The sequence below is a fragment of the Daucus carota genome, chromosome 2 (genome assembly GCF_001625215.2).
Source record: "Daucus carota subsp. sativus chromosome 2, DH1 v3.0, whole genome shotgun sequence".
In the NCBI taxonomy this organism is placed as follows: Eukaryota; Viridiplantae; Streptophyta; class Magnoliopsida; order Apiales; family Apiaceae; genus Daucus; species Daucus carota.
The window spans coordinates 1,218,884-1,234,257 of NC_030382.2; the positions used below are offsets into that span (position 1 = coordinate 1,218,884).

At 32.9% G+C, this 15,374-nt stretch overlaps 1 protein-coding gene across 4 annotated transcripts; it reads right to left on the reverse strand.

The window, feature by feature from the left end:
* Positions 1 to 2,961: 2,961 nt before the first annotated feature.
* Positions 2,962 to 14,934, reverse strand: LOC108203488 (uncharacterized). 4 transcript variants are annotated; one of them, XR_010288522.1, is made up of 5 exons: positions 14,560 to 14,923; positions 8,396 to 8,502; positions 5,919 to 5,978; positions 3,488 to 3,657; positions 2,962 to 3,321 (listed from the first exon to the last, which is right to left on the reverse strand). XR_010288522.1 is itself a non-coding variant. In XM_064086376.1 (2 exons), the coding sequence occupies exon 2, from the start codon at positions 12,842 to 12,844 to the stop codon at positions 10,256 to 10,258; it is 2,589 nt and encodes an 862-aa protein (XP_063942446.1). In that variant the 5' UTR covers positions 12,845 to 12,855; positions 14,571 to 14,934; the 3' UTR covers positions 10,253 to 10,255. The 4 variants fall into 4 exon arrangements, 2 of the variants coding, with proteins under 2 accessions (XP_063942446.1, XP_017227944.1); XR_010288523.1 differs by lacking the exon at positions 8,396 to 8,502 and having other exon boundaries at positions 14,560 to 14,919; XM_064086376.1 differs by lacking the exons at positions 2,962 to 3,321; positions 3,488 to 3,657; positions 5,919 to 5,978; positions 8,396 to 8,502 and adding an exon at positions 10,253 to 12,855 and having other exon boundaries at positions 14,571 to 14,934.
* Positions 14,935 to 15,374: the final 440 nt, after the last annotated feature.

Genomic DNA, 15,374 nt, shown 5'->3' on the forward strand with positions numbered 1-15,374 from the left:
TACTTCATTAAGAGCCTAGTGAACATATAATACCTAAATAGTACTAAACACATGATACCTAAATAGGGGATTTAATATACAGTTAATTATAGCCTCATACAATACAATTTAGTTTTTAATTTTAGCTAGACCAGCCAGTTGATGGGAGCAAAAAGTGCATATTTTCCCATGAGGTAATATATAGTAAAGAGGCACTATAGAAGCCAATAATATTTAAATGTAGATTGTTCGTAGAATAAGCTAAGAAATCATTCCGGTTCATAATTCATTTACAATACTATTAATCTGGTCTAAGACACATTAAATTCACATAGATGAGTAAATCCATTTTAATATCAATGATATGGCTGATTAAAATGAAGAACCTCACACAAAATTATCAAATATATAAATTAAGTGGTATACTATAATTAGATTATGAATACCTGGGAATGTATGACAGAAGATTAATCTCCTTTCAAGCAGCAGCAATCTCCTTTGGAGCAGCAGCGAAATGAAAAGATGTAGAAGCTTGCGATTATTGAATATAGCTGAAAGATCGTGGTGGCTAGACACAACTAGGATTATCTTTCTTCTTATATATATTTATTATTATTCATGGAGAAAAAATAGTCAAAAGATCAAATATTTATTTTGAGCAAATTTTTAGCATGAGAAATTTATTGATAAACTATGTTATGATATATAGTTAAACTATTTTGTAATCAGATTTTAAAATTCAGGAAACAATTAGTATAAAAAACTTGTTCTAGTTATTTGTAATTGTCAAAAGAAAAGAATATTAATTTTAAATTAATATTTTCTTTTAAGCACGACAAATTACAACCTTTTTTCAAAATCATCACCCTATAATTAGTTTGTGTTATATCTCAATAATATACATGTGGATTTTATCAAATATTTACTGCTATATTGGAAAAACCCTTGCAACAAAGATAAGATATAACATTATGACAAAATTTTGTTACTATAATAACACTCGAAATATGATTTGTTGTGCAAGTAATGTCTAATATGATAACAATTCTTTGTCACTATGACTCCTTTGTGAAGTCCATAAAAAGAGGTACAATACAATACATTTCTTGGTCATGTCTCAAGATTCAATAATAATGTTTGGAAAGAATACATTTTGTGAAGTGAAAGAAATTTACATAAGTTATCGACAAGTAACATATGCATTACCTGATGCATTACATGTCAAGACCTCTAGTTTGGTTGATCACAAACTCAAGATATCCACAAGTGTTCGAAAGCCTATGATGATGTCTATCGCGGAATCTCTCCAGTCTACGGTGATGTCATCTCCCACAAAGTCTAGGATTGTTACTCTGATATCTAATATAGCAAACTCATAATATGATATGGTGACGTCACTTGTAGTGAAGTCCATTTACCCTATCTTGAAGTGGAGATGTCGATAAGTCAATATTAATTGTAGTTAACTGAACTTATCAACAAGTCAAATTAGTTGTCGTGAAGTAATGTTGTCGACAAGAAGAAAATACATTGTGAACTATTATGTTGTTCAAACTGATCAGAATAAATCAAGAAGACAAATAAAACAACCATTAGTACAATTATTTCTAGCGATCGTTTTTTGAGAGGACAGGTGACAAGCCTACAATTCAACTTAGAGTTTACTCAGAGATGGATGTATACGATGTAGAAGGACAGAGCCGTTATAACAGAAAAGATGTTGTTGTATTTTTAGATTGATTAATACAAATCAATTGATTAACTAAAGGTCATGCTCAGATGGCCCTAAAAATTTAGTCAATAAAACTTTAATGACTGAAAAGAAAACCCAAATAAAAGACACAAGATCCGCAGGAAGGGAGAAGATAAATATGGAGAGAAAAAAGGAGAAAACAAAGCGAACTGAAATGACACAGTTTTTAATTAACGACAAAATATTCACAATATACGATAAAAAAACCATCAATTATGGCACTCCCTCGATAGGAACACAATAATTTAAACAGATGATATAAAAAGCTTTAACACAATTTGTAATATAAAGCCTTTTATATCTAGTTATAAAGTAATCACAAAAATCAAACTATAATATATATAATCAATAACAAAGGACATATAAGACAAATGATTTTGAACTCATATCATCATCGTTCGGTCAATTCACACGATTCCTACCTTATCGAAGAAAATAGATGTATACACCGGTTATGTAATTATCTAATTATAGTTGTTTAAAAACGGAGAATAAATGAGAATGATATGTTCTATTTTTCCGTCGTAACTAAATCGCCCTAAGTTAACATATTTAGCTAAAAAACAAAATAAAAATGAAAATGAAATGGTTTCCGTTCCGTCGCAACTACGCGTTATAAGCTCATATAATTACTTAATTATAGCTGTTTAAAAACAGAAAATAAATGAGAATGATAATTAATCACAGCTTTATAAATATGCCTTAGAGCTACTTTTCATATGAATGCTGTTGCATCAGAATTATTGATTGTTTGATCGATAAAAACAAAGACAAGAAGTTGTATTTGTGAGAATGAAAGGATACTGTATTATTTACCGCTTATGACTTCTAATCGTCTTTTCTTCTATGTACAGGGGATGGCCCCCGCTGTAGATGATGGTAACAATGATAAAGATGGGGACGAAAACCGGGATTAGAGTCCGGAATCTGAAGATGGTGAAACCCATCCACCACCTAATGTAAGATCTAAAGATAGTCCCGTGATCAAGGGTTAATTAACAGTAAATAGGTGGTTAAACTTCGTCAAACAGTCAAACAAAGCTTTTGAATGTAGTACTAAGATTACGCCGGAATTTTTGGCACCAATGGATGGCCTTTTAAGATTCTTTTGGCACAAACGAATAGCCTTTTTTTTAAAATGAGAATAAATCTCAACGAGTAGCTTCGGCAAGAAGATCCTGTCGGAGGAGTTCCTTTCATTCAAGAAAGCTTATCATGTAACCATCGGACTTGCAAGATGACCACGGACATTTAGATAATAAAACTTTAATGTCTGATAAGAAAGCACCTTTCTTCCAGACAACGTGAAATAGGACACAAAGTGTCATCTCACTGACAAAAATTATCAAATTACAAATAAATATTCTACACTATCAACCACTAACAAAACATTTTGTATAAAAAAAGGTAAATGATATTTCATCAGGAAAACAAAAAATAAAAGCAAAACAAAACATAGTCTAAACATATTACGGACTCCATTGTTTCTTTCATTTGCCTTTTTCTTAGATTCTTCCACCTGAGATTTCCTTTTTTCTTGCTTATCAGCATTGTCCTTTAATAATTTTTCGAGTTCCCTTGAGGTATTCCTGCACACAAGTATTGTTTTTCATATTTCCTCCACACCCTTTCTCATTGTTTTGATTACTTAATTAAAGATCATGAAGCAATGTGAGCACACGCCAAGTGACTGTAGATGCACAATTAACTGATAGTTGGAGAAAAGACAACAAAATGTTTAAGTTTAAAGGTCACCTTTTTGGTAGATTGTTGCCATGGTTTCCACCAACTTGATGTATTTTATAACTGGTGAAATCAATGTAGATGTTGTTGATCCTCGTGGGTGCAACTATCGGTCTGGAATTACGACTTCCAGGGGAAACAATATTTCCTGGTTTATTGCCATCCATGTTAGAGATGAATACCTGCAACATCATATTACCGAAGATGTCACGAGACTACACATTACGCATATGTATAGAAATATATAAATCTAAAAAAACAGGATATGTAATTTAGTCCATATCATGAACCTTCTCATAATAAGAAATATTGTGAAGAGATACACTATATTTCTTATTATCCTTAATAAAGAACTTGAAAAATTGAGCAAGTAATATTTAGACATGGCATTTAATAAATCACATCTTACAAACAAATATGAAGCTTGTCATTGTCACTGTGAGTTTCCTTTCCTAGTTGACACATCTCCTTTACGTGCACCATGGAAACGCGTCAATGATATAGTAATTACCAAGATCTTGAACACGGTCTCGAATGATATGAGTAACAGTATGCATTTTATAGATAGTACTTAATCTAGAATGAACTCGCTCAATAATTTTCTGCAGTTAGTAGTCACAAATTTTATGAAACTCAGCGAGTTCTTTTGAGGCTCGAGCAAGGGAATGACTGAGTTGAGGTTTACTTTCATAAATTCAAAAGATTTTTAAGATGAACTTCAAGCTTTACAACCTCGTGTTAAGTGCACATGTGCTTCTTCTAGAGATTGGGCTATGCAGCTTGAGAGGACTCGTTTAACTCAGTTCTCAGAGGTCTTCATTCAAGCCAAACGGCAGTTCGTGGTCAACTGGTCGTCTATTAATCAGGCTTTTATGTTCCTCAAGCAAGAAAAAAAAAAGTTTCAGTCTCATGATTCTGCTCCAACACCATCTTTAGCAATGATGGTCACCTTGCCAGGACAATCATCAACAATTTCGGTCTAAATCCCAAACAGATCCAGTAATAGACCTTCGCTACCAGTTCTTCTGCTATAAGCTTCTCATTGCCATCTTAAAAGGCATACTAAAGACAAATTCTATAAGCTTATTGGCTATCCCCTCGGACCATACCTTCCAAATAATAAGGGAAAGGAAAAATTTAATCCTAACAGATTTGCTAATTCTTGTGCAAAATCACATGATTTACAGGTTACAACTGCTCCTGATTTATCTACAGAATCTTAGCAATTGTCCTCTAAAAATGGAGGCCTTGGCGAATCGATTTAACACTCAGTCTCTTTGATAAGGTTCTGGCACAACTTCTCATGTGTCTTCCTCTAATCCATCTACTCAATTCAGACTTGCTACTCACATTGCAAGTACAACCTATTCTTTATCCTCGATTATTCACACCATCTTTTATCAATGACCCCATTGACGATTTTCAGAGTCACCCATATAACAAATCACACACTATACCACCTACACACTACACCACCTACTCCCCATCTTGTTTTTCATTAATTGTGAAGGTGAATAATAGAGAGGAAGAGACAGAAATGAGTGAGTGTACTGTTTTGAGATTAGGGATGGGCACGCCGCACTTCGGCGTGGGGAGTGCTATGCCCACCCCTCATACCCGAATTCATTGCCCATCCCCGACTCCGTCCCACTAGGATTTTTTTCTCCCCGCTCCCGGCCGGGGGAACGGGGATCCCGCGCGTATTCGGGGAATTTTATTCTTTAATAAAAAACATAATAACTGTATAATATATAATTTACATTTTAATAAAAAAACAAACCCCTAAATAAATACTAATAAAAGTATATTATCTCATATTTTCAACATCAAATCCTATTAAAATAGGTTTCTTATATAAATAAACGACAATTATAAAATATATTATACTACAATATAATTATAATTGATTAATAAAAATAAAGATTATTTTCTAATCTTTATAATGTCATAAAAAGTATCTATTTCTTATAATCTATTTAGTATAATATATAAAAATATATTATTATTATTTTTATATATATACAATCGGGGTCGGGGATGGAGGCGGGGCGACACGAATCCCCGCCCCCATCCCGATCACCGAATTTTTTATAAAACACATCCCGGTCCCCGCCCTCCCCCGAAAAATTCCCGTAATCCCCCACCCGAACAGGGCAGGGATCAGATCGGGGTTGGGGGCGGGGTGAATGCCCATCCCGATTTGAGATATAACTTTAAAGAGTCTTTTGTTATAGACCATTATTTTATTTTTTCTTTTTCAATTTAATTATTTTAAAAAATATTTGGTTGCTGGTGGTATATTGTACACAAATGTTAGCCATATTTAATTTTTAAGATCTTCTTTTGATCGGCCATATTTTAGATTTTAACATCTTCTCTTGGTGGGCTATATTTTAGATTTCATATCTTCTCTAGCAAAAGTTGGTAGAGAACATATTCTTACCTGAAGCGACCATTGAGTCTACAGTTCCAGACATTTGTGAAGCACTTCCTTCATTGTTTACTACAAAATTTTCAAGAGCCCACGAATCAAAATATTAGTAATAATATGATAAAATAACTTTAAAATAAAGTTATCCAATCTCTCATATATCTCTCTATATATATGTGTGATATTACTTATATGTGTAACCGGTAAAAAATCAGAATTGAATCTTTGGATGATGATACAGTTGTACATAATATAGTATCACAAAAATAATTTTAGATTCTATATATTTCTATTATGACTATATAGAAGACACATGGATAGGTGTTATGCAAGTGTTATATAACCATGGTTTAAAACCTAAATAGCAAAGAGTTTTAGGTTAAATGCCTATACACATTTGACACATATTAGATGACATACATAATTATATACTAAGCAAAAATTAATACCAAGATACCAATAAAGTAACCTATAACACAATTACTTACCATATAATAGTTGAATAACCATATAATTACCCATAAATTAGGAATCCAATCACAAATATCTAAAAGTAAGGAGCTAATGGAGAAAATATTTAAAAGTAAGGAGCTAACGGAGAAGATAAAAAATAGATACTATTAAGATCTAAATCGTAGGTAATGTAAACTTAATTTATCAAACATACGTTGGATAAGCAAACAAACACAAATATAACAAACTACACAACTTATATAAATTCAAAATACAAGTTTGAGTCAAGTGAGTTGGGTCGGTTCTTAACCTTGATTTCTTCGAAACAACCCCATTTAAAACACACACATGCACATTTTACGAAATCACTAAACTTGGTGGTAATTGAAAAAAAACATTAATTAATAAATTTGTGTGTGTCATCTAATATGAGTTTTACATTTAATATCATCCAACAAAATCATTCACACAACTACACAACTAGAGATACGCAAATGAAAAAGGGAAAAAAATTAGAGATGACTTATAAAAACTAGAGTTACCTGAGAAAAAACACCTGTATTTTCATGGTGAATAGTGGGGAGAAAGAGAGAGAAATGAGGGATCCAATAGGATTGACAATTTAATTTTGAAGAGCATTTGATTTCACATATATTGTACGATAATTTGTCTCCTGCTCTCAACCCTTTCATCTCTCAAAAAACCCTAGTTTGGTTTCTTAGTTGGGGCTGTCATGGTCCTTTATTTTATATTCTGTTATTCAATTTTTACATCCAAACATAATCTTTATTCGTTGTTTATTGTACCCCATCATCTGGCCTTATTTTAGATTTCAACATCTTCTTTTCATGGGCCAGATTTTCGATCTCAACATCATGGGCTATATAGTCCTTTATTTTATATTCTGTTATTCAATTTTTACATCCAAACATAATCTTTATTCGTTGTTTATTGTACCCCATCATCTGGCCTTATTTTAGATTTCAACATCTTCTTTTCATGGGCCAGATTTTCGATCTCAACATCATGGGCTATATATTTTAGATTTCAGTATCTTCTGGTGTTAGAGTTGAATCATTTTGTTCCATGTGAGGATGGGTCATTTAACTTTTTATTTACTATTAATACAAATATTTGATTTTACTATTGTAGTTCAATGCCTTTGATTGTATGGGTTCCTTAGTCATCAGCTTTTTTCCACATATTTAATCAATTGTATGAACACTATGTTATACATATGTGACATTAGTTATAAATGTTTTGTTCTTATAATTAATATTTTAGAAATTACAAAATTTGTAAAATAAACTTTTCATTTAGTTATATAAAAATATATAATTCATTATTATATACAAAATAAAGAAATAATAAAAATATTATCTATAATAATGATTTTGAAATATGGTCATAAAAGTACAATGGATGAACGTGAATTTAATCTATAGATTTTTAAATAAACAATACTAAATTATAAGTTTGATTCGGTGTTCTTTATCATATTTTTATATACCTATATATATTTCATTCCAATTAAATTGATTAACATTGGAATTTGTCAAGGACATATCAAAATAGAATGTTGGTATAATTATTTTAAAGATAAAAAAGGTTCAAATCACAAGAATCAACCATATGTTCTTATATAGATATGACTATAACTTTCGCTCCAATGAATAATAGTATAATCATACACAACATTCATTTTTAAGTAAATAATTTGAGGATAATATTACAACATCGAAGATAGATATCTTGCTCTAAACATGAAATATACAGTAATTTAATATAACCTATAGATAGAGTGCTAGACCACGAAACAACCTATTCAAGGATTTTAACTAGATATAACTAAAAGAAATCCGGTAAAAAGTTAATTTTATTCAAAACAAAGTTTACCTTGAAAAAAGATCCTAATAGTTAAAAAGTGACCACACCCCACACATAAAATTTCATACGGGTTCCAAAAAAATGATCATAGAATCTAAGACAACATTAAAACGGTACACTAGTATAATAAGCCTTGACAATAACCTGACCTCATGCTCTTCAGACCTTGAATGAAGCAGGTCCTCCCCTAAATTTTAAGTTTGAGTCAAGTGAGCTCGCTCCGTTCGGAACATTGAATTTCTCGAAACTCCTCAATCTAAATCACACATGTAGGCATTTTATAAAAAGAAATAAACTTGGTGGTAATAGGTAAACACAAAAATTAATATATTAGTGTGTGTCTATAAATATGAGTTTCACATTATTGTCATGCAACAAACTCATCCACATAATCACACAAGGAGGGATAGAAGAATTGAAAAAGGAAACAAAAGAGATGATTGATGAAACAATAGAGTTACCTGAGAAAAAAAGTTGTTCTTGTTTTTCAATAATTGTGAAGGTGAATAATAGAGAGGAAGAGACAGAAATGAGTGAGAGATTAGGGATGGGCAGGCCGCACTTCCGCGTCCCGGAGTGCTATGCCCGCTCGTCATACCCGAATTCATTGTCCATCCCTGACCCCGTCCCACTAGGATTTTTTTCCTCCCCGCTCCCCGCCCGGGGAACGGGGATCCCGTGGGTATTCGGGTAATTTTATTCTTGAATAAAAAATAATAACTTTATAATATATAATATACATTTTAATAAAAAAAACAAACTCCTAATATATACTATTAAAATTATATTATCTCATATTTTCAACATCTAATCATATTAAAATTGATTTCTAATATAAATAAACGACAATTATAAAATATATTATACTACAATATAATTATAATTGATTAATAAAAATAAAGATTATTTTTTAATTTTTATAATGTCATAAAAAACATCTATTTCTTATAATCTATTTAGAATAATATATACAAATATATATATATATATATACACACACACACAATTGGGGTCGGGGATGGAGGCGGGGCGACACGAATCCCCGCCCCGTCCCGATCACCGAATTTTTTATAAAACATTCCCCGGTCCCCGCCTTCCTCCGAAAAATTCCCGTAATCCCCCACCCGAACGGGGCGGGGATCATATCGGGGTCGGGGGAGAATGCCCATCCCGATTTGAGATATAACTTTAAAGAGTCTTTTGTTATAGACCAGTATTTTTTTTTTCAATTTTATTATTTTAAATAATATTTGGTTGCTGGTGGTATATTGTACACAATTGTTGGCCATATTTTAAATTTTAAGATCTTCTTTTGATGGTCCATATTTTAGATTTCAACATCTTCTCTTCGTGGGCTATATTTTAGATTTCATATCTTCTCTAGGAAAAGTTGGATCATTGTGTCCGCTGTGAAGATTTGGTCTTTAACTCTTGATTCACAATTACACATATTTGATTTTGTTATGATAGTAAAATGTCGTTAATTGTATGAATTCATGATTGTTTCATAGTTATGGGCTTATAATGTAGCTTTAAATAATTTTTAACCATTTGCTTTAGAGTCTCCAGTTATTGGATTACGTGCCTACCTAACATACCTACTAAGATGTTACATAGTGCAAATTGTTAAATGTTAATTTACCAATATTTTCACAACCGATTTAATTGTATTAACAATATGTTATAAATTTGTAACATTCGTCGAAAACAATAATTAAGTTTATAATTATTGGTTATAAATTTTAAAAGGAATATTTGTAACATAAACTTTTCATTAATCTATATCAAAAACATATAGTTTAGTATTATATACAAAATAAAAGAAATTAAAAAAATAGCTATAAATATATTTTTGGATACGTGTTTTTTATTAGGTATATATATACATATATATATATGTATGTATATGTATATATATAGAGAGAGAGAAACGTACTGATAATACTTTATATCATTTCAATAAATCTAATGTGAATGATTAAATAAATATTTAAAATACTGTCAATGATCTAACATTGGAATTTGTGCTCATTTGTGTTCCACTTTCCACTTTTTGAAGGATTCTTTTGCCAAATTTGGGCTTGGTGTTCCTCTAAGTAAGGCTGAACTTCAGTCATGTGTTGTAGGACAAATAAATGGGCTCTATTTCGTAGTTCGGCACAAGGAGAAATTATTTTAAGTCCTAATGTACCATGCCCTTCAAGTCTTCCCTCGTGTCGAGACAAAGGAATCCCAATAGGATCAACAGATCCTAAATAATCAGTGCAAAATTCAATAGCCTCTTCAACAGAATACCCCTCAACTATACTACCTTCTGGTCGTGATCGATTCCTCACATATCCTTTCAAGATACACAAGTATCTCTCAAAAGAATACATATAATGCAAATATAATGGGCCGCATAATTTAACCTCCCTCGATAAATGAATAACGAGATGCACCATGATGTCAAAGAATGAAGATGGAAAATACATCTCAAATTGACAAAGTGTCACAATAACATCGGCTTGTAATTTATCCAATGTGCTAGGGTCAATCACCTTGCTGCTTATGGCATTGAAGAAGAAGCAAAGTCTCGTAATAACAAATCTTACTTCTTTTGGTAAAATACCTCGGATTGCAATTGGCAATAACTGTTGCATTAGCACATGACAATCATGTGACTTCATACCCACTAATTTCAAATCTTTCATCGACACCAAGCCCTTTATGTTTGAAGAATATCCATGGGGAACTTTCACACTTGACAAACACTTGCAAAAACTAATTTTCTCTTTTCTACTCAAAGTATAACAAGCTAGAGGCAGATATGTACGATGTGTCGACTCTTGTGGTTCTAGCTCTTTCCGTATTCCCATTTCTTTCATGTCTAGTCTAGCTTTGATCCCATCCTTTGTCTTGCCAGGAATATTCAACAACGTCCCGATGAGACTTTCACAAACATTCTTTTCAATATGCATAAAATCGAGGCAGTGTCTAACTTGCAAGTGTTCCCAATACGGAAGATCCCAAAATATAGATCTTTTCTTCCAAATACTCTTCTCCCCGGGCCTTTTATATAGCTTCCCAAGTTCAACATTAATGTCTTTAACCCGCTCATAAACCTCTTTACCAGTAAGAGGTAAACGAGCCACCCTAGTCTCAATATGTCCATCGAACTCCTTTTTCTTTTTACGATAAGGATGATCAGGCGGAAGAAATGTTCGGTGGCCCATATACACATTTTTCTTGCAATGTTTCAGACGAATGTCAATTGTAGCATCTTCACAGATTGGGCATGCTTTGGCACCTTTAGTACTGTACCCTGAAAGATTTCCATAGGCTGGAAAATCACTTGTGGTACAAAATATCATGGCACGCAAATTAAAATTCACTTCACTGTATGCATCATATACCATCACGCCTTCTTCCCACAATAACTTTAAATCATCAATAAGTGGTTGAAGATAAGTATCTATGTTATTCTCGGGTTCTTTAGGTCCTGATATTAGCGAAGCCAACATCATGTACTTGCGTTTCATGCACAACCAAGGAGGCAAATTATAAATCGTCAAAAGAACAGGCCAAGTGCTATGTTGACAACTCAAAGTGCGGTACGGGCTCATGCCATCTGCACAAAGTCCAAGCCGTAGATTTCTAGAATCCGCTCCAAATTCAGGGAACTTCCCATCAACAGTTCTCCACTGTGGAGAGTCTGCTGGATGTCTTAGCATCCCATCTACTTTTCTTCCGTCTGCATGCCACCTCAAACGTTGTGCATCTTTTTTATTGACAAAGAGACGTTTGAATCTTGACACTATAGGCAAGTACCACATCACCTTTGCTGGAGCACTTCTTTTTTCATCCTTCACAGTGTTGTCCCCCTCTCGCTTGTATCGGGATGCTCCACATTTAGGACAAGTGTGTAAATATTCATACTCATTTCTAAATAAGACACAATCATTAGGACAAGCATGTATCCTATTTACATCCATACCCATAGGACATAAAATCTTCTTGGCCTCGTACGTGGAACTGGGAAGCTCATTATTATGCGGAAGTATTTCACCTAGAAATTTTAACAATTCTGTGAAACTCTTGTCTGTCCACCCGTGCTTTACCTTTAGCTTGCACAACTTCAATGTTGTCGACAACTTCGTTAACTCCTCTTTACAACCTGGATATAGAGGTTTTTTTGAATCATTAACCAGGTTGTCAAGAATGTCAGGTCGATGCATCAAATGGTCTTCCACATCTTGTAGCATTTCATCTATCCTGTCAACGTCCTCGTCATCATCCTCGTCATTGGTAGCCATGTTATTTGCATCATTTTCATCATTAAAGGACTTTCTGGAGTCTATTCCTTCACCATGCCAGAACCAATTTGTATAACCTTTCTTAAAACCATGACGAAAGAGATGATCACGCAATGTCTCAACGCTAGGAAACTTTTTCAAATTGCCACATTGATAACACGGACATACGATCAAATCTCTTTTTCCTTGTTCTCGGGACCTTTTTTCGTGATGTTCAGAGGCACATGTAATAAATTCATTTACACCTTTAACATACTCGTCAGAGGTACGTAAGACATTGTACATCCATGTTTCACGATCCATGTATTAACCTCCTATACAAAGGTAAGTTGTATTAAAGATATATAATAATTAAAAATATATGGATATAAGTTGACATGCCTGCTCAAATTTCTATGAATCATTAATAGACAATCTATACACAGATTTGCTCATATGTTATATTTTTACTAAATTTAATAAATTATTTTTATATAATTCTAGGAAATTTAAATATACATTTTAAAATTGATCTGAGTGCATGCATGAGATGTTTATTTAGATCTGCTCTGCACTTGCTGAGCAGATTAGTGAATTCTCACCGCATACAAAGACCTTGAGACAAAATAAATTAGTCTCAGCTCTGATTTTTTTGATCAGCTCTGCTAGCTAGAGCCTAAATGTTTACAAACAGATGGAAATAAATGTTTATAAACTGCATTCAGCAACTCAATATCATGCAGTCATGATATACTTCCTCTTACAGTTATGATAATGTTAAGTTCCCAGAGCCTAAATGTTCTTGTAAATCTCTCACGTAAAAGGGTACATGTCTTGATGAATTATTTGTAAGATCTTGTCGTGCTTTGGTCAATCACCGTTAGACTGCAGACCATCTTCATCACATCTAAAGAATATTTTGTTTTAACATTTTAATTTTTTGGGAATTTTGAAACAATCTTTCAGAAATTTAACAATGAGGGACCTATCTATTGACGTTCCCTGCAGCTCTAGAATTCTTCTGAATGTTGTATACTTCATACTTGCAGTAATTTTTTTGCTTTAAACAAGCGGACAGAGAGCTAGTTCTTCTGGACCATCTGAACTAATTCTTCGAACTTTGTTACACGTTAGAAGTTTAACATATTTAACAATTCAGTGAAACTATATATGATATTTGGCAGGGCCTCCACTCTATTAATGTAACTCTTGGCATTATCATCTCCTAATCGACAATGTAGAGTTACATGTGTTAATACTTATTTCAGGACCATGTATTATGTTACATCTGTTGCCAGAGTTTCCTGACTTTATGTTATTGACAAGATTGCATAGGACGTGATGCCTCCAGCACCCATCGCTAATGCATTGATTATGTTAGCAAAAGTTCTTCCCAAAGCTAAGCTTGTACCTCAACAAGATCTAACTGAGCTAGCATTCAGAGACTTAAATAATGAAACATATGTAGATGGTGTTTGGTATGTATTTGACAGCAGAGAGCCAACAGGTCCTCATGGTAGGTCCCTTTAGTATCTTGTTTACTTATTATGATGTAGTGGTCCTATTATCAAGTTTTGGATGTATTCGCAACAGAATGATCCTAGAAACTGCAGAGAAGAACCCTTTGTAACACTTCCAAAGTCAATTTGAGTGACAACAGAATTTTATTCTACTGCCAATATTATCAATTTTCCAGCTGTGCAAAGTTGAGATAGAATACCATCTCAACTGAGCTTGCTTTATATTTCTTTGAATTAATACATATTAGGCTATAATGACCTTACATCAAATATACCCCATAAAAAATGTTGACATAAACATAGGAATATATACCTATACGAAGTATGTACAAACATAAATATACAGATTAGACATCAAATGAACAGTTAATCAGAAATTATCACAAAATGTTGTCTAGACATTCAATCAAACAGTTTGTAAGCAATCTCCAACTAAAGCTTATAAATCAATAAAAAAAAGAATTAGAGAACTTTATAACAAAAATCATAAATCAGACAAACAATGAACATGAGATCAACCTTAAATAGACCTGAAAATTTTAGGACAACAAATGGGCAATGACTTCAAGCTTTCAATCCAACTTCAATAATGGAGAAGATGCTGTGCAGAAACGCGTGATGGAGAAGCTTTCAATTGAAGATAGAAGGAGAGCGCGATAGAGTGATGAGCGGAAAAGGTAAGCGCGGGATAGTTGAGCGGGCTGGAGAGGTGTCGATGGGTTTTTCAATTGGGCAGAGACGTGCACTGTGTTTTAGAATAAGAAGCCTAAAATTGTAGTACTAGATGAGTCGCGATGTAATGCGGCTTATAATATTTTTCGTAATTAATTTTTTTATTTTTAAATTTTGGCATCACTGACCTTTGGCTTCGCGAATATACCCGATGCCTAAACGTATTATTTGCATTGTTCTAACAATAACCGATGCCTAAAATTATTATTTACATTGGTTTATATAAAACCGATGCCAATAACTGGTATTTACGTCGGTTTAGTTATAAGATGATGCCAAATCACCTGAATAGGCATCGGTGCTTGATTGGACCGATGCCTAAAATTAAGATAGGCATCGGGTACCTTTAAAACCGATGCCAATGACCCGATGCCTAAAGCAGTTTTTGTACTAGTGCATATTCTTATATAAATATCATTTTAACTCACCATCTAATGTATCATAGTTTAATCATACACAATTACATTCAATTTCAAGTAAATAACTTCATACTTATCTTGCTTTAAACAAGAAATATACAATATTCTTATCTAAAGTAGAGATAGAGTGCAAGACCATGAAAGAGCCTATTCAACGATTTTAACAAGATATAACCAATAGAA